This window comes from Salmo salar, chromosome ssa05 (assembly GCF_905237065.1).
Source record: "Salmo salar chromosome ssa05, Ssal_v3.1, whole genome shotgun sequence".
In the NCBI taxonomy this organism is placed as follows: domain Eukaryota; kingdom Metazoa; phylum Chordata; class Actinopteri; order Salmoniformes; family Salmonidae; genus Salmo; species Salmo salar.
In genome coordinates this window covers 50,289,815-50,309,189 of record NC_059446.1, presented here as the reverse complement: position 1 = coordinate 50,309,189, position 19,375 = coordinate 50,289,815, and the positions used below count along the sequence as shown (strand labels likewise).

Sequence of the window (19,375 nt, the reverse complement as noted above, 5' to 3'; positions counted from 1 at the left end):
TGCATTTCAGCCCTGCCACAAAAGGACCAGCTGACATCATGTCAGTGATTCTCTCGTTAACACAGGTGTAAGTGTTGACGAGGACAAGGCTGGAGATCACTCTGTCATGCTGACTGAGTTCGAATAACTGGAAGGTTCAAAAGGAGGGTGGTGCTTGGAATCATTGTTCTTCCTCTGTCAACCATGGTTACCCGTCATCATTGCTTTGCACAAAAAGGGCTTCACAGGCAAGGATATTGCTGCCAGTAAGAGTGCACCTAAATCAACCATTTATTGGATCATCAAGAACTTCAAGGGGAGCGGTTCAATTGTTGTGAAGAAGGTGTCACGGCACCCAAGAAAGTCCAGCAGGCGCCAGGACCGTCTCTTAAAGTTGATTCAGCTGCGGGATTGAGGCACCACCAGTACAGAGCTTGCTCAGGAATGGCAGCAGGCAGGTGTGAGTACATCTGCACGCACAGTGAGGCGAAGACTTTTGGAGGATGGCCTGGTGTCAAGAAGGGCAGCAAAGAAGCTACTTCTCTCCAGGAAAAATATCAGGGACAGACTGATATTCTACAATAGTTACAGGGATTGGACTGCTGAGGACTGGGGTAAAGTCATTTTCTCTGATGAATCCCCTTTCCGATTGTTTGGGGCATCCAGAAAAAAGCTTGTCAGGAGAAGACAAGGTGAGCGCTACCATCAGTCCTGTGTTATGCCAACAGTAAAGCATCCTGAGACCATTCATGAGTGGGGTTGCCTCTCAGCCAAGAGAGTGGTCTCAGTCACAATTTTCCCTAAGAACACAGCCATGAATAAAGAATGGTACCAACACATCCTCCGAGAGCAACTTCTCCCAACCATCCAGGAACAATTTGGTGATGAACAATGCCTTTTCCAGCATGATGGAGCACTTTGCCATAAGGAAAAAGTGATAACTAAGTGGCTCGGGGAACAAAACATTGATATTTTGGGTCAATGGCCAGGAAACTCCCCAGATCTTAATCCCATTGAGAACTTGTGGTCAATCCTCAAGAGGCGGGTGGACAAACAAAAACCCACAAATTCTTACAAACTCCAAGCATTGATTATGCAAGAATGGGCTGCCATCAGTCAGGATGTGACCCAGAAGTTAATTGACAGCATGCTAGGGCGGATTGCAGAGGTCTTGAAAAAGAAGGGTCAACACTGCAAATATTGACTCTTTTCATCAACTTCATGCAATTGTCAATAAAAGCCTTTGACACTTATGAAATGCTTGCAGTTATAGTTCAGTATTCCATAGTAACATCTGACAAAAATATCTAAAGACACTGAAGCAGCAAACTTTGTGAAAATTAATATTTGTGTCATTCTCAAAACTTTTGGCCACGACTGTAGATATTCCATGAAAAAATCTGACATTTCCAGCTACAATAGTCATTTTTCAGTGTTAACAATGTCTACACTGTATTTCTGATCAATTTTATGTTATTTTAATGGACAACAAATGTGCTTTTCTTTCAAAAACAAGGACATTTCTAAGTGACACCAAACGATTGAACGGTAGTGTATATTAGTTTGTTATTTTTTAGGTTTAACCAGAGGGCAAAGTATGTTCAGTGCTAAACCTAATCAGGGTTGGTCCTGGATGGGAGACCATCTTCTGCTGGAAGTGGTGATGGAGGGCCAGTAGGAGAAACTCTTTCCTCTGGTCTAAAATAAATTCCCAATGCCCCAGGGCAGTGATTGGGGACATTGCCCTGTGTAGGGTGCTGTCTTTCGGATGGGACATTAAACGGGTGTCCTGACTCTCTGTGGTCACTAATGATCCCATGGCACTTATCGTACGACTAGGGGTGTTAACCCCAGTGTCCTGGTTAAATTCACATTCTGGCCTTCATACCATCATGGCTACCTAATCCCCTCCCAACTTCCAATTGGCTCATTCATCTCCCCTGTAACTATTCCCCAGGTCTTGGCTGTAAATGAGAATGTTTTCTCAGTCAACTTACCTGGTTAATAAGGGTTAAATAAAAAAACATTCTCTGAATGTTCTGTTGAACCCGTCTTTAAATAGAACCAAGAGGAAACCTGCAGGAAACGTTTATGTTGAAGTACTGAAATTCCCACCGAAGAACGTTGTTTCTGAACTATTTGAGAACATTCCCAATGTCAAACCAGTTGGACAAATTTCCTAGAACATTACCAACATTTTTATTGAATGTAACCATGTTTTAACTTTTATGAAAAGCTCTGTTGAAGTAAAAAATATTTGGGGGTCAAGTTCCTTAAACGTGCTGATAATGTTCCTAAACCAAGCAACTATTCTGCACCGTTCCCAGAAAGTTGAGGGAAGGTTTTACACAAAATAACCATAGGACAACCACGTTCTCACCAAGCCCTACGAAACATATAGTTCTCAGAACGTTATGTGCTAGCTGGGAGGTCACTGCAAGTAAGAGAAAGACACTGAACATGTGTGATGTCATGATGTCCAAGCAAGACATTTAGATAGCCAATACATCTGAAAAGTCAAATTTGAGTAGGATTTTACAGATTTATAACTTGAAATATAGGTTTAGTAATAATCAAAATATAACAGTTGGCATTGAATCATATATTTGGTTTCACACAAAAGTAGTTTTCTAAAATTGAGAAACCCTAACTCATTTATTGTTTTAGGCTTTTCCAAAGAGTACATTTTTACAGTGTACATGTTTTAAGTCCATTGTTACAATTGAAGTCCCTGCTCTATCATGCATGCATACACTGCTTTTCTGTTGGCTACAACCACAATATCAGAACAGCTGGTAGAGAGTAAAGCCACAGTCAAAACGCTCTTTGGATGTCACGTACGTTTGTAGAGAAGGACCAAGGTGCAGCGTGGTTGGCGAACATTTTTTCCCTTTATTAAAATGAACACCGTCAAAACAACAAAATACAACAAAAAAAAACATGCGTAAAGTTCTGCAGGCTTCTAAGCAGCTATACAAAAACAAGACCCCACAAAAACACAGTGGGGAAAAAGCTGCCTAAATATGATCCCCAATCAGAGACAACGAAAGACAGCTGCCTCTGATTGGGAACCATATCAGGCCAACATAGAAATACAATAAGGTAGAATGCCCACCCAAATCACACCCTGACCTAACCAAATAGAGAAATAAAAAGGCTCTCTCCGGTCAGGGCGTGACATTGGAGCTCTGTGCGTAATGACAAGGCTGTCTTCTCAGACTGGAGTTGCGCATGCCATGTCACACCTCTTTACTTTACCTCTTTGCTTTAACTTGCAGTTTGCCTAACTTAGTGCATAAAGAGGACTAAAACATGGGTAAACAGCACTAAAATCCAAACCTGGTCTTCGTATTAATCGAATACGTTTTGCTCGCTAGATTTTATATGATATATATATATCTCTTTCATAACCTCATGAAAATAGTTTACTCTTATTTTGGATAAGTAATACAAAATACTTTATTGAATAATGACTTGGTTTTGGAACTAATAGATTTTTAAAGGGAGCTCTTTTGAGGCTATTTTAAATGTAAAGTCTATGTCTGAAATGAATTACTCCTCCAGTTGAAGTGGACAGAACTAAACCATGGAGAATGTTACTTCATATCCAGATAACCAGACGCTTGGTCCATGGACTGATTATAGCATGGAATACAAAGTGGTCAGCATATTTTTTGTGATTCTCATCTGTGGGATAGGAATAGTTGGAAACGTTATGGTGATCCTAGTTGTTCTTACAACCAAACACATGCGGACACCCACCAACTGTTACCTGGTGAGTTTGGCGGTGGCCGACCTGATGGTTCTGACCGCGGCGGGACTGCCGAATATTACACAGAGTTTGTATGGAGGAGGCTGGGTGTACGGATACGTCGGGTGCCTTAGCATAACTTATTTCCAGTACTTGGGCATCAACGCGTCTTCATGCTCCATCACAGCGTTCACAATTGAGCGGTACATAGCCATCTGCCACCCCATAAAAGCGCAGTTTATGTGCACGCTGTCAAGAGCAAAGAAAATTATAGTGGTGGTTTGGGCTTTTACCTCGCTCTACTGCGCCATGTGGTTTTATCTGTCTGACATGAACGAGTTGATTTACGACAATATTACCTTGGTCTCGTGCGAATACAAAGTGTCAAGAAATCTTTACCTGCCATTTATCTACTTCACTGACTTTGCCATGTTCTATGTGGTGCCCCTCATGCTAGCCACTGTTCTGTATGGATTTATCGCTAGAATTCTTTTCCTCAACCCATTGCCGGCAGACCCCAAGGAAAATACAAAGTGGAAAAAAGAATCATGCCAAGGAAATAGGATGATGAGCACCAACAATTCATGTAGCACAACCGTCCGCTCTCGCAGGCAGGTAAGTTGCCACTCTACTGTTTTAAAGTTTTCTGTCTTATAACGGTGTATCTACAGTGTAATAACTACACTGTGTGTGTGTGTGTGTGTGTTTGTTTGTGTGCCTCGTGAATAAAGTGAGGGGAAACAAATTAATGATACAAAAAAACTCCAGTATAATTGGATTATGAATTCAACAGTTTCATAATTGCACTGGTATGATATGTCGTGAAGTTGGGGTGTTCAATCCAAGCATATACTGTACACTCTTAGAAAAATAGCTTCCAAAAGGGTTCTTCTGCTGTCCCCATAGGAGAGCCCATTTTGGTTCCAGGTAGAACCCTTTTGGGTTCCATGTAGAACCCTGTGTGGAAAGGGTTCTACCTCCAACCAAAAAGGGTTGCTCAAAGGGTTATTTTATGGGGACAGCCGAATAACCCTTTTAGGTCATAGATGAGACGTTTTTTTTCTAAGAGTATATGGTAACATCCTAGAGAAGGGAACATTTGCCCACTGGACACAGACGTCAATTCAACGTCTATTCCACATCTATTCCACGTTAGTTCAACGTCATTTCATTGAAACGAGGTGAAAACAATTTCGATTCAACCAGTGGGTAATCATTGTAAGTAGGTTACAGTGTGCAGCACTAGCAAGTCAACATGCAACAAACCACATTAATATAGACTCATAAAGCCTCGCCACTATGCTGACAGCACACGCCACTGAATAATGTAGTTTGGAACACATATAGAGCATACACAGCACCTGAGACTGAACATGCGAATGGAAGGGGTGTGAGTTTATCTGAGGAAAGGGAGAGCTCCACTATAAGGAGTGGATTTTCAAGTATTGTGGTGCCAGCATCATGTTATGGGAATGCTTGTCACCATTAGGGACTGGAGGTGCAGTACTGGCAAAATAAATACTGGGGTATGTGTACACCATACCGGTTGGACATGAGCCAACACAATATTTAAAACGAAGAGGTCAAGAAACCTGTAGGCTGTAGGCTCATTATTTATCATTAACGCATGTCACCCTCATGGAAATTAGTGAATGGACTAGAAAACCTGTAGAATACACTCCAAAATGCGATGTGGTTCATCAATAACAGTGACATTTTGTGAAGCCAGAGATGAGTGGCTGTGAACGAGATGATGATTGTGAACGAGACAATTCTGGTTACAAGTGTAGGCCTAATGAATGAGAATCACAGAATGTTTGTAACCGATGTCTCTTTCCATTCATCAAATGGCTGCTGCACAGTGCACTGTATGGATGTGGGAATTATTTCAGAGTGGACTAACATGCTGACCACACTGCTCGCGTCACGTGCGCGAGCGTTGCAAAATAAATGTACACATACATGTTATTCAATCATTGCACCCACACTGCTCGCGTGCGACAGCGAGCGTCTGCGTGGCCAGGCACTGAAATAGAAGATAGTTCTATTTGTGACGCTCAACGCTTTGCAAGTCCTGCCTCTCAAATCTCCTCATTGGTTTTTAGGAGCATATACCCACGTGGGTGATTAAAAGATGATCTGACGTCCACACTCCAGTCGGTTGTAGTAATGCACCTTAAAGTTGGTTGCCAACCGCCATATAAAGTCCAAAGAAGAAAAAGACACATGTAAGAAGGAGGAGATATGACGAGAAACGAATTGGGTTTACCGTTTTATCTGTGGATTAATTGTGGACCTTGTGCATTTCAGGTAAAATAACAACCCAATGTTTATATCCCAGGACAAATTAGCTAGCAACATCAAGCTAGCTAGCTAAATTGCCATAAATGTTTAATGCTTTTCGACCTGTCCCCAAATTAATATACTTGGTTCAGAGTTTGTTTTGATATTTCAACCTGTGTGTCCTGATCACTTCTGGTGTGGGTGAACAAAATCAACATGCCACAGAGATCCTATTAAATTAATAGGGATTCTATATGTAATTCTATCTGTAAGAAATTAAATCTACAGTACTTTCACCCCTATTAAAAATGAAAGTAGCAAAGCCCAGGTAAAAAGTTAGAGGAAAACCACCTCAGTCTTCTATTTTTCAGTGGGACAATTACACACATTTTAATGCCAAAGACACACCAGAATGACTTTCCAAGAATTGTTAAGTGTTCCTGAGTGGACCAGTCTCAGTCCTGAATGAAATTTGCTTGAAAATCTGAAACCAGGTTTGAATATTGCTGTCAATTAATGACTCCCAACCAAATTTACTGAGCTTAAACAATTTTGACAAAAACATCAGATATACATGTATGTTGCCTGAAGAGTTGTGCAAAGTTGGTAGAATATTATACAACATTTTTCACAGCTGTAATGGCTACCAAATGTCCTTCCACCAAGCATTAACTCTGGGGTGTGAAGACCTACGCAATCAAGACATCTTAGTTTTTTTTTACTTGTAATTAATTAGGTTACCTTGGTTGCACGCCCTCAGCCTTGTCTGAAACATGGACCAAGCCAGCCTTGGGCTTTTTCTGTCTCAGACAGATGATGGATCTGTGCTCACTGCTAGGTCATTTAGCAAAACAAGTCAGGATAAGGCTCTGACATAACACACACATCTCTAACTGGCCTAGCGATGAATGGAAACCAGTGCAATCCATACCACTTACCAGGGCCTGATTGAATTAACTCAAAAGGTCCAAATTGAATAAGGATAGTGATCAGGAATCTTCCCTTAGCAATGATGATAGTTGCTCCCTGACCCTATCCAATAAGAGACACATCACTGGAGTGAGACCTCACAACATAAATAAGGATGGTAGAGTTTAATATAAACATTATCAAATCATAATTATATTTGCAATTAAACTGCTCTCTAGGCTCTGTTGGTTTAGTCTTACAGATGCTGTTTTGTCAGTCTCTTCAGTCTGTGGTTGATATTAATTGTCAGAGGGTGCTCTCTGACCCATTTCAGCCACTTTTCTTTGAATAGCAGGAACATACATTTTTTTTTCACATTTTTTTTTTACAGGAGTCAAGCTGAATTCTATTCTTTCCCATGTCCTTTGATGAACATGGCTCTTGATTTTCTTCCATGTGTTGTTGTCAGGTGACTAAGATGTTAGCTGTGGTGGTGGTGCTCTTTGCCCTCCTCTGGATGCCCTACCGGACGCTGGTGGTGGTAAACTCCTTCCTGGACAAGCCTTACCTGGACCTCTGGTTCCTACTCTTCTGCCGCATCTGCATCTACCTGAACAGCGCCGTCAACCCTGTCATCTACAACGCCATGTCTCAGAAGTTTCGCACCTCCTTCAAGAAGTTGTGTCACTGTGGTCCGCAGCGATTGGAGAAGCCGGCGTCTTACAGCTTGGCCCTGACCTACAGCGCCATCAAGGACACAACCAATGGAGAGAGCCCTGACCACTTCACTACCGAGATGGATGAGCTGGCCACACCCACACCCAGTGACCAGTTCCTGCCCAGCACCAAGAGGATATCATTCGAGGACCCCTTTCTGTCAGGCAGGGTTGCCCTTTGCACTCCCTGATGGAAAAAGTAACTCCATTCAGGCAACAATGATTATCTGAAAGGATCTTCTTATCCTTAAGCTCTAGTTTGTGAATTCAAAATGGTCTCCAGCAGCATACTGCCAATTCTATAACTCATTTTCTGTAGAGGAATTTATTTAATATTTGAGCAGTACAACGGCAAACATTAAATGCCAAAAAATGTGTTGTTAATAGAGGAAGGAATGCTTAATTTCTTTATCTAGCATGGTGAAAATATATTCTCCTCTCGCTCTGTAGCCATCTTAGCACAAAGCACCCAATTATAGGCATCGTTTAAATCAGTCCTAAACATTGTGTGACACACACATTTAATTGGCAAGGTAATAGTCATACTGCTTTCACATACTGAGCAACAGTTGCCATCTCTGTAAAGTGTTTTCCTACAAGGGAAATATAACAAGGGAAAGATGTTATCCCTCTTTTTATCTGGAGAAGTATAGGCCAGGAACTCAGTGTGTGTGTGTGTGTGTGTGTGTGTGTTCGTGTGTGTGTTTAAAATAAAAGCTCACTCTACAGTAGGAGTCAAACTGTCTGGGCTAAGTTGTTAAAAACCATCCTGCTACTTTGCATGTTTTAAAACAGCACAGAGAGAATGTGATCACTGAACACATTTCAAAGGCAGAATTCAAAGGAGGCAGAGTATCAACACCATCTTTGCTCTAGGGGTGTAAATATCACACATTGCTTTAAATTGAAACCTGCCTGTCAGGGAAATAGAGATCTGTTGGGATGAAGTTTCTTTAAAGGTCACAGATGATGAGGACAAAGCAATGACACGCCGGATCTGTCATCCGTTTGATTGCGCAATACCATTTGACTTTATAGTAACCTTATTGGCTAAAAGGTTCACCCGATATGAAATGTTCCGCAGGGGCTAGTGTCAAAAATACAGCATGGTTAAACATCCTGCTGTACCTGTAATGGACTACTGTGGTGTGGATTCAATCAAAAAGGAAAAAATAGAACGTTTGTTGTTGTTTATTTTATACTGATGAAACGCCCTCTCTGTAAAAATGCTTGCAATTGATTGTGCGTTGCCATGTGAAATTGATGTACGATGTACATTTTCGATGTACGTTTCGGACCCGTTTTCAATTCATACCTTTGTACCATTTAAATTGTGTCTGCCAGTAGAGCTATTTTGTAATTAACGTAGTTTGTTTTGTTCAGTTTTATTGTTTGTCACATCAACGTACAGTATTTTACTATGGAGCGATCAATGTGGAGCTGCGCTGTTCTTCTTTGGTAACACTACAACTACAGTATGTTTCAAATAAGGTACGTGAAATAATGATCTGTCCCTCTTGCACTTTCATCTACTATCTCCGTTGCACAGTTTCCACCATAAAAGGGAGTGGTGCCTGGTAGCGAGTTTGCAGCATGGACACTGTAAAACAAATGATGTTGTGGTGTGATTTCAAAAAGACAGACATCTATGTGCAGTATACAGTTTATCTTCAGTCAGCAATGTTGTGTAACCTGGTCTCTCTTTGCTGGCAGTTCTCTGGATTGTAAAAACTACTCTTGTTGTTTGGATGGTTTGTGTTTTGTTTTGTTATTTGTCTATAATAAAATGATCAATGATCATGTAGTCTGTCAAATATTGATAATTACTCGCAGAATCCCGAAATTCATGTGTCATTATTTGTAATTAATCTCAGTATATTTTGACACATCTTCACTGCCTTTTCATCTATTCCATTAGGATGCAATCAAAACATATGGTTACTTTTGCAACTTCATCAAAACACTATTAACATCCTCACATAGTGATTTTATCCAGATGACTGCACAAATAAATATCAGGAATTGTAACATATATAGCAGCCAACAATATGGCAGTTTCCATCTGTTCTTATCACAGCACATTCATTTGGAGTAATACATGGGATAATGGCGTGGAAAGCAGCATTGAAAGCATCAGTTTATTTTAAAAGTGAACCCATGTTTTATGCAGTGCTCAAATGTATTCTCCACACACACACTATATTAAATAATGGTCAACTGTGATGACAACTACATAGCAAATCATCAAAATGTTCTTCATAAATCGTAAATTGAGTTATATTGAGACATTAAATGGGATGATTATATTGACCACATCAATCTTTAAACAGGTCCCCTGATTGAGCACTTATTCGGAGGACCTCGAATAATCTGGCCTCTTGTGGCAAAGCACTCCATTTTTCGATAGTTGGATAGTCCCACTAGACCTGTCAATGTAATGGGATTTTAAAGCAAATAGCCTAGCTCAAGTAGATATGAGGTTTACCAGACGCACATTTCTTCTTTTATTACCGTAAAAAGGATTGTTATGGTAGCAAATTTGCATATAAATTTGGGCGAATGCTTTGTCTATTAAACGGCTTGTTCTTTATAGAAGCTATTAAAGCAGCCTGCTCAGTAGTAACTAGATGAGAAAGACAAGAATAAATGAAGGTTGAGGTGAAAGGAAGGCAAACAGAATACAGATAAATATAATAGCCACCGCAATATCGTTCAATCACTCTATTTCTTTTTGTCTCTCTCACTCTACTTTTCTCTCTCTCAAACGCACACACACGCACACACAAAGACTTCTCCCAAACTGGGGTAGGTTGTAAGGATTAACACAGCCAGACGTGTCTCAAAGTTGTTAGGGAATGAATGTGTGCATAGCCTGTTAACAACATAAACTGGTCCCAAGGACATTCCCATTGGTAAGGAGTTTGGGTATCCAGATGTTTCCCCTTTACATTCTCCTCTGAGTCCAAGGTCACTCACATGCACATCTGTCACCCTCTGATCAACAGCTCTATAAATAACCAGCAGAATACCTGAATTACAATTTTCTCAATGAAATTATTTGTACAGATATGCACAACATGGCCTTTTGCAAACAGGTGGTATAAGGGCACAAGGCGAGACTCAAATGCAGACACAGGAGGCAGATGGCTGAGCTCCGATATTTATTATAACAAAGGGAGAAGGCAAAAGGCAGGTCGGGGACAGGCGAGAGTTCATAAACCAGGTCAGAGTCCAAACAGTACCAGGCGATAGGCAGGCTTGAGGTCAGGACAGGCAGGGGTTCAGTCAACAAGTCCAAGTCCAAACAGTACAAGGGGATAGGCAGTCTCGAGGTCAGGACAGGCAGGGGTTCAGTCAACAAGTCCAAGTCCAAACAGTACAAGGGGATAGGCAGGCTCGAGGTCAGAACAGGCAGAGTGGTCAGGCAGGCGAATTTGGCGTCAGGACAGGCAAGGGTCAAAACCAGCAGGGCTAGGAAAAAACAGAGACTGGGAAAAATAGGAGTTAGGAGAAAGGCTGGTTGACTTGGCAAAGCAAGACGAACTGGAACAGAGAGACAGGAAACACAGGGATAAATTCACCGGGGACAAATGGGGAAAACAGGAGACAACTGGAGGTGGGTGGAGACAATCACAAAGACAGGTGAAACAGATCAGGGTGTGACAGGTGGCTATTGTAGGATTTATGATGAGAAGGCCTAAGAAAAAATGAATACAACTTTTTGACTAAATAAACAAATTAACACAATCTTCCAAAGTCATACCAAGGAACATGCAGTCAGTCATTTTCTTAACTAATTATTTTCAAAATTGCTTGTTAATCGACAATATAATGTGGCTCATACTAATTTAAACTGCTTTGTTCTTTATAGAAGCTATAAAAGCAGCCTGCTCAGTAGTAACTAGATGAGAAAGACAAGAATGAATAAAGTTTGAGGTGAAAGGAAGGCAAACAGAATACAGATAAATATAATAGCCACCGCAATATCGTTCAATCACTCTCTATTTATTTTTGTCTCTCACTCTTTATTTTTCTCTCTCTCAAACGCACACACACACACACACAAAGACTTCTCCAAAACTGGGGTAGGTTGTAAGGATTAACACAGTCAGACGTGCCTCAAAGTTGTTTGGGAATGAATGTGTGTATAGCCTGTTAACAACATAAACTGGTCCCAAGGACATTCCCATTGGTAAGGAGTTTGGGTATCCAAATAAAGCAATATACAGTACCAGACAAAAGTTTGGACACATCTACTCCTTCAAGGGTTTTTCTTTATTTGTACAATTTTCTACATTGAAAAATAATAGTAAATACATCAAAATTATGAAATCATTTACATGTAGTAACCAAAAAAACAAATCAAAACTAATTTTAGATTTTAGATTTTTCAAAGTAGCCACCCTTTGCCTTGATGACAGCTTTGCACACTCTTGGCATTCTCTCAACCAACTTCACCTGGAATGCTTTTCCAAACAGTCAGGAGCTCTTGTTGGCAGCTTTTCCTTCACTCCGCGGTCCAACTCATCCCAAACCATCTCAATTGGGTTGAGGTCGGGTGATTTTGGAGGTCAGGTCATCTGATGCAACACTCCATCATTCTCCTTCTTGGTCAAATAGCCCTTATACAGCCTGTAGAGATGTTGGGTCATTGTTTTTTTGAAAAACAAATTATAGTCCCACTAAGCGCAAACCAGATGGGATGGCGTATTGCCTCAGAATGCTGTGGTAGCTATGCTGGTTAAGTATGCCTTGAATTCTAATTAAATCACAGACAGTGTCACCAGCAAAGCACCCCCACACCATCACACCTCCTCCTCCATGCTTCACGGTGGGAACCACACATGCGGAGATCATCTGTTCACCTACTCTGCATCTCACAAAGACACAAAAAATTTCAAATTTGGACTCATTAGACCAAAGGACAGTTTTCCAATGGTCTAATGTCCATCGCTCGTGTTTATTGGCCCAAGCAAGTCTCTTCTTATTATTGGTGTCCTTTAGTAGTGGTTTATTTTCAGAAATTGGACCATGAAGGCCAACCAGTCACCTCTGAACAATTTATGTTGAGATGTGTCTGTTACTTGAACTCTGAAGCATTTATTTGGGCTGCAATCGCTGAGGCTGGTAATGCTAACAAACTTATCCTCTGCAGCAGAGGTAACTCTGGGTCTTCCTTTCCTGTGGCGGTCGTCATGAGAGCCAGTTTCATCATAGTGCTTGACGGTTTTTGCAACTGCACTTTAAGAATCTTTCAAAGTTCTTGAGTGTGCAAAGGTGCCATCAAGGCAAAGGGTGGCTACTTTGAAGAATCTCAAATATAAAACATATATTTGTTTAACACTTTTGTGGTTACTACATGATTCCGTATGTGTTATTTTATAGTTTTGATGTCTTCACTATTATTCTACAATTTAGAAAGGTAGGTGTGTCCAAACTTTTGACTGGTACTGTAAATATACTGCTCAAAAAAATAAAGGGAACACTTAAACAACACATCCTAGATCTGAATGAAAGAAATAATCTTATTAAATACTTTTTTCTTTACATAGTTGAATGTGCTGACAACAAAATCACACAAAAATAATCAATGGAAATCCAATTTATCAACCCATGGAGGTCTGGATTTGGAGTCACACTCAAAATTAAAGTGGAAAACCACACTACAGGCTGATCCAACTTTGATGTAATGTCCTTAAAACAAGTCAAAATGAGGCTCAGTAGTGTGTGTGGCCTCCACGTGCCTGTATGACCTCCCTACAACGCCTGGACATGCTCCTCCTGATGAGGTGGCGGATGGTCTGCTGAGGGATCTCCTCCCAGACCTGGACTAAAGCATCCGCCAACTCCTGGACAGTCTGTGGTGCAACGTGGCGTTGGTGGATGGAGCGAGACATGATGTCTCAGATGTGCTCAATTGGATTCAGGTCTGGGGAATGGGCGGGCCAGTCCATAGCATCAATGCCTTCCTCTTGCAGGAACTGCTGACACACTCCAGCCACATGAGGTCTAGCATTGTCTTGCATTAGGAGGAACCTAGGGCCAACCGCACCAGCATATGGTCTCACAAGGGGTCTGAGGATCTCATCTCGGTACCTAATGGCCAGTCAGGCTACCTCTGGCGAGCACATGGAGGGCTGTGCGGCCCCCCAAAGAAATGCCACCCCACACCATGACTGACCCACTGCCAAACCGGTCATGCTGGAGGATGTTGCAGGCAGCAGAACGTTCTCCACGGCGTCTCCAGACTCTGTCACGTCTGTCACGTGCTCAGTGTGAACCTGCTTTCATCTGTGAAGAGCACAGGGCGCCAGTGGCGAATTTGCCAATCTTGGTGTTCTCTGGCAAATGCCAAACGTCCTGCACGGTGTTGGGCTGTAAGCACAACCCCCACCTGTGGACGTCGGGCCCTCATACCACCCTCATGGAGTCTGTTTCTGACCGTTTGAGCAGACACATGCACATTTGTGGCCTGCTGGAGGTCATTTTGCAGGTCTCTGGCAGTGCTTCTCCTGCTCCCCCTTGCACAAAGGCGGAGGTAGCGGTCCTGCTGCTGCGTTGTTGCCTTCCTACGGCCTCCTCCACGTCTCCTGATGTACTGGCCTGTCTCCTGGTAGCGCCTCCATGCTCTGGACACTACGCTGACAGACACAACAAACCTTCTTGCCACAGCTCGCATTGATGTACCATCCTGGATGAGCTGCACTACCTGAGCCACTTGTGTGGGTTGTAGACTCCGTCTCATGCTACCACTAGAGTGAAAGCACCGCCAGCATTCAAAAGTGACCAAAACATCAGCCAGGAAGCATAGGAACTGAGAAGTGGTCTGTGGTCCCCACCTGCAGAACCACTCCTTTATTGGGGGTGTCTTGCTAATTGCCTATAATTTCCACCTGTTGTCTATTCCATTTGCACAACAGCATGTGAAATGTATTGTCAATCAGTGTTGCTTCCTAAGTGGACAGTTTGATTTCACAGAAGTGTGATTGACTTGGAGTTACATTGTGTTGTTTAAGTGTTCCCTTTATTTTTTTGAGCAGTGTATATAAAAAAGAAAAACAAACAAGCATGTAGCCAACCAGCAATCTGTGTCCCTTCAGCTCCTCTCACCCCCTATCTCACCCTCTCCCTCCCTTTCGCATAGGGAGGGTTGGACAAATGGAGCCAGTGAAGCTGTGGAGCGTAACACATTGATATTAACCTCAGCTAACATTTTATGTCCGGGAAGAGACACATTGATCTGGGCTAAAGCTCCGGGCCTCTGTGGGTTGAAAATTAGATGTTGAGCTGGACCGAAGTGGCTGAGAAGAGGAGGAAGAGAGGAGAGAGGCTGAAGGAAGGAAGGAAGGAATAGTTGCAGCACTAGGCTGATAAGCAGCATGGTTAATGGGATTGCCATGACCCTTTTTAGCCTCACTTATAACTGGATCTGTCTTCTGGCTGTTGGGTTGGAAATGCTCTGCACTTAAGATTATTTTAGGATGAGGAGCTTCAGAGAGTGACGGGTCTCTGTCTAGTCACAATATGTTCAGCATTCACACACACACACAACAAGACAAGCACAGGTAGCTGCTTAAATGGACACATTCAAATACTGTATGCATACAGTGCATTTGGAAAATATTCAGACACCTTCCCTTTTTCCACATTTTGTTACATTACAGCCTTATTCTAAAATTGATGAAATAATTTCCCGCCCTCATCAAACAACAAACAATACATGATGACGAAAACAGTTATAGAATTTTTGCAAATCTACTTAAAATTAAAAATAAAACAGAAGAACCATATTCAGACCCTTTGCTATGAGATTCGAAATTGAGCTTAGGTGCATCCTGTTTCCATCGATCATCCATGAGATGTTTCTACAACTTGATTGGAGTCCACCTGTGGTATATTCAATTAATTGGACTTGATTTGGAAAGACACACACCTGTCTATATAAGGTCTCACTGATGACAGTGCATGTCAGAGCAAAAACCAAGCCATGTGGTCGAAGGAATTGTCTGTAGAGCTCCGAGACAGGACTGTGTCGAGGCACAGATCTGGGGAAGGGTACCAAAACATTTCTGCAGCATTGAAGGTCCCCAAGAACACAGTGGCCTCCATCATTCTTAAATGGAAGAAGTTTGAAACCACCAAGACTCTTCCTAAAGCTGACCGCCCTGCCAAACGGAGCAATCGGGGAAGAAGGGCCTTGGTTAGGGAGTTGACCAAGAACCTGATGGTCACTCTGACAGAGCTCCAGAGTTCCTCGGTGGAGATGTGGGGAAACTTCCAAAAGGACAACCATCTCTGCAGCACTCCACCAATCAGGCCATTATGTTAGAGAAGGAAGCCACTCCTCAGTAAAAAGCACATGACATCCTGCTTAGAGTTCGGCACCTAAAGGACTGTCACGACCGTTGTATGAATAATTGGACCAAGGCGCAGCGTGAGTAGAGTTCCACATTTTGATGATAGTGAAACTTCCAAAACAACAAAGATATAACGATTGTGAAATACGTAGCACACATAGGCACTCAAACAAAACAAAACAATATCCCACATCGCAGGTGGGAAAAAGGACACACTAAGTATGATCCCCAATTAGAGGTAACGATTATCAGCTGCCTCTAATTGGGAACCATACACACACACCAACATAGAAATATAATACCTAGAAACCCCCCTAGTTACGTCCTGACCTAAAACACCATAGAGAACCCCGAGGGCTCTCTATGGTCAGGGCGTGACAGTACCCCCCCCCCCAAAGGTGCGGATTCCGACTGCAAAACCTGAAACTAGATGGGGAGGGTTAGGGTGGGCAACTAGCGTCGGTGGCGGCACCGGTGCAGGACGTAGCACCCGCTCAGACCGCTGATCCGGCCATGGAGCCGGGCTGAATGCCGTGCCCGGACTGGGAACCGGCGCAGAGGAAGGCTCTGGCCATGGGGCGGGACTGGACGCCGTGCCTGGACTGAGCCCCGGCGCAGGGGAAGGCTCCGGCCATGGAGCGGGACTGGACGCCGTGCCTGGACGCCGTGCCTGGACTGAGCACCGGCGCAGGGGAAGGCACCAGCCATGGAGCGGGACTGGACGCCGTGCCTGGACGCCGTGCCTGGACTGAGCACCGGCGCAGAGGAAGACACCAGCCATGGAGCGGGACTGGACGCCGTGCCTGGACGCCGTGCCTGGACTGAGCACCGGCGCAGAGGAAGGCGCCGGCCATGGAGCGGGACTGGACGCCGTGCCTGGACTGGGCATCGGCCCAAATATATATATTTAAGCTGGAAGTAGAAGCATAAGTATTGCTGTCCATTAGTTTACTCCAATTAAGGTAGGGGTGGTAAGGTTAGGGGAAAATAATCAAGTAGGAAAATATATTTAAAAAAAATATACACGGGGGATTGGAAAGGATGCAGATGATTACATTGATAGAAGCCACAATCTATCTGCGATATTAAAGCTGATCTACCTAAAATACCTAAAATAATACAATTTAAATAATGATTTTGTCATCTGCCCTCTTGGTACTGGCATCGGCTGTAGCTGAACTTCTAATGTTAGCTAAATCCAACACATTTTTGGGAATCCTCTTCGCTATATTCTGGTTGAAACATGTATGCTTGAACATCACCATGTAGCTAATAGATGCTCCATCGTCAAATTCCTGTTGATGAGAGGAATCACTTGAAGCCATAGCGCCATGTCAGTTCTTTCAGTTTTGCCCAAAGGATTGTTGTTAGTGTCCGCCTCCTTTTCATAAAAACCCGCCTTGGGGGAGGGACAGGGGCCAGAGCAAGAACCACCTGCCAACACAAGTTGTAGTCTCTCGGAGACTGGAGAACATTTGTGTGCTTGTATATTTAGCAATGACTCCACCGTTAGGAACATCGCTGAAAGTCGTCCAATGGCTCTATTGAAAAAGGACGACCATATCTACACCCACAAAAACATATAGTGCAATCAGTATGACAGAGCCTTTGCGAAATTCCGCAAAGCAGAACTACATTCATTTTTAGACTCCCCCACCCATCAATAAAACGGAAGCCGCCATAGGGTGTATCATTCAGCGCGCGAAGCCCTGACCTGCCTTCCTCCTGGGCAATTATGTGTGAAACACATCTCAGTGTCCTTGAAATGCCTCAGACATGATAAAAACAAACACAGATTCTCCTGGGTGAAATTCCTCCTTTAACCTGTTTAAACGTTTTGCTCACGTCGGCCACACAGAGCGAGATCAGACAGTCATCTGGAAAAACATGGGCTTCCATGCAAAGCACAGTGTTATATTCCTAGAAGCAAGCCTAAAAGGCATTTTGCCTGTTTTGGAGTTCTGCATTGCTGGGCAACTCATGGCTGTTATTGAAAACTCAACTGTAATACTCAAAACTCAACTGTGATATTCAAAAACGCAATAGTAATAGCTTCTTATAAAAATCTAACTTAATTGAATATTAAAAATGTTGTCCTTTAGCAGATGCTCTTATCCAGAGCAACTTAAAGGAGGGTTAAGTGCCTTGCTCAAGGGAACATGGACAGATGTTTCACGTAGTTGGCTCAGGGATTCAAACCAGAAACCTCTTGGTTACTGGACCAAACACTCCTAACCACTAGGCTACCTGCCGCTCTGGCATAAATAATAAGAGCTCTAGACAGCTCCATTTGACAGCATTAAATCAAGCTTGAGTGATGCCACTATAAGCACTTTATGAACAGGAGAGATGTTTTATTTATTGGATTTAGTACATTTACACTGAGCCTGCTGTACTGGGTTGAGATGTGCTGTAAAAGAGGTATGGGGAGATAAGAGCTTCTGTGTGTTACTATAAAACATGCAGGGAGTGGCAATAAAAAAGGCATTGTGGTATGGGAAGAAATGATAACGGAGCCATTTCATTAACACTCAGCGTTGTCTCTGCATGATAACAACCTTGTTGTTCTGGGATCTGCTGGTGGTTAAGTGACATATCAATCCTGTAATTGTCAAAGAAGCCAAGTGGAGAATCAGTCTTGCAAAGCAGCCAAATCAACACTAAGACCGTGATGGAGTACATGAAAAGAGCCACCTGCTGATAATGTACATGATGCAGACTGTGACTAAAGCTATAGAAAATCAGCGGAGGCTAATGTTACCGTCATCGGACAAATCAAATGGTGAACAGAAAGAAAGAAATGGCGTGAAAGAGGGCATGTAATCCCAGCTTGTTGCTCTCGGGCCCACATGGCAATATAAAGAGCAGTAGTGTGTAAGCAATTGATGCCTGCCCAAGGAGAGTGAAAAGCCACAGGAGTAGAAAGCAATCCATATCAACACGACAATATTCTTCACGGAGGATGCTGTATAATTGCAGGAAGTAAAGTGCAGCTACTTCAGAGTGAAGTGCCTGCAGGAAATGCTCTGTGTAAGATCTAACTTGAAGACAAAGTGTTCTCACTGTACAGAAGCTATCTCTTAGCTGTTTGATGTGTCATACAAGTTTTGTGTGTATTTTTGCAGCCACTGTTAAAAGATTCTGTCCCCGTCATGTGAAAAGTGCCATAATGGATCTTTGGGGCTTTGGGGTCATTTAGCACCCTCATGTCGGGGCACTCCCAGGTCACATACTTAGACCACAGGAAACTTTAATCACTTCATGAGGCATGTACACGCAGCACACCACAACCAAGCCTTAATTCTAAACCATCTACTTGGTGTTTAGTGGTAGGAAGCTTTGTCACACTTTGCTGTTTCCCAACAAAGATAATTAGAGAA

General features: G+C 42.7%; 1 protein-coding gene across 1 annotated transcript; it reads left to right on the top strand.

The window, feature by feature from the left end:
* The first annotated feature begins 3,203 nt into the window (after positions 1-3,203).
* LOC106605056 (thyrotropin-releasing hormone receptor) lies at positions 3,204-9,468 on the top strand. Its single transcript, XM_014200313.2, has 2 exons — positions 3,204-4,345; positions 7,392-9,468. Exons 1-2 carry the CDS (start codon positions 3,566-3,568, stop codon positions 7,827-7,829), a joined length of 1,218 nt encoding a protein of 405 aa, XP_014055788.1. The 5' UTR covers positions 3,204-3,565; the 3' UTR covers positions 7,830-9,468.
* Positions 9,469-19,375: the final 9,907 nt, after the last annotated feature.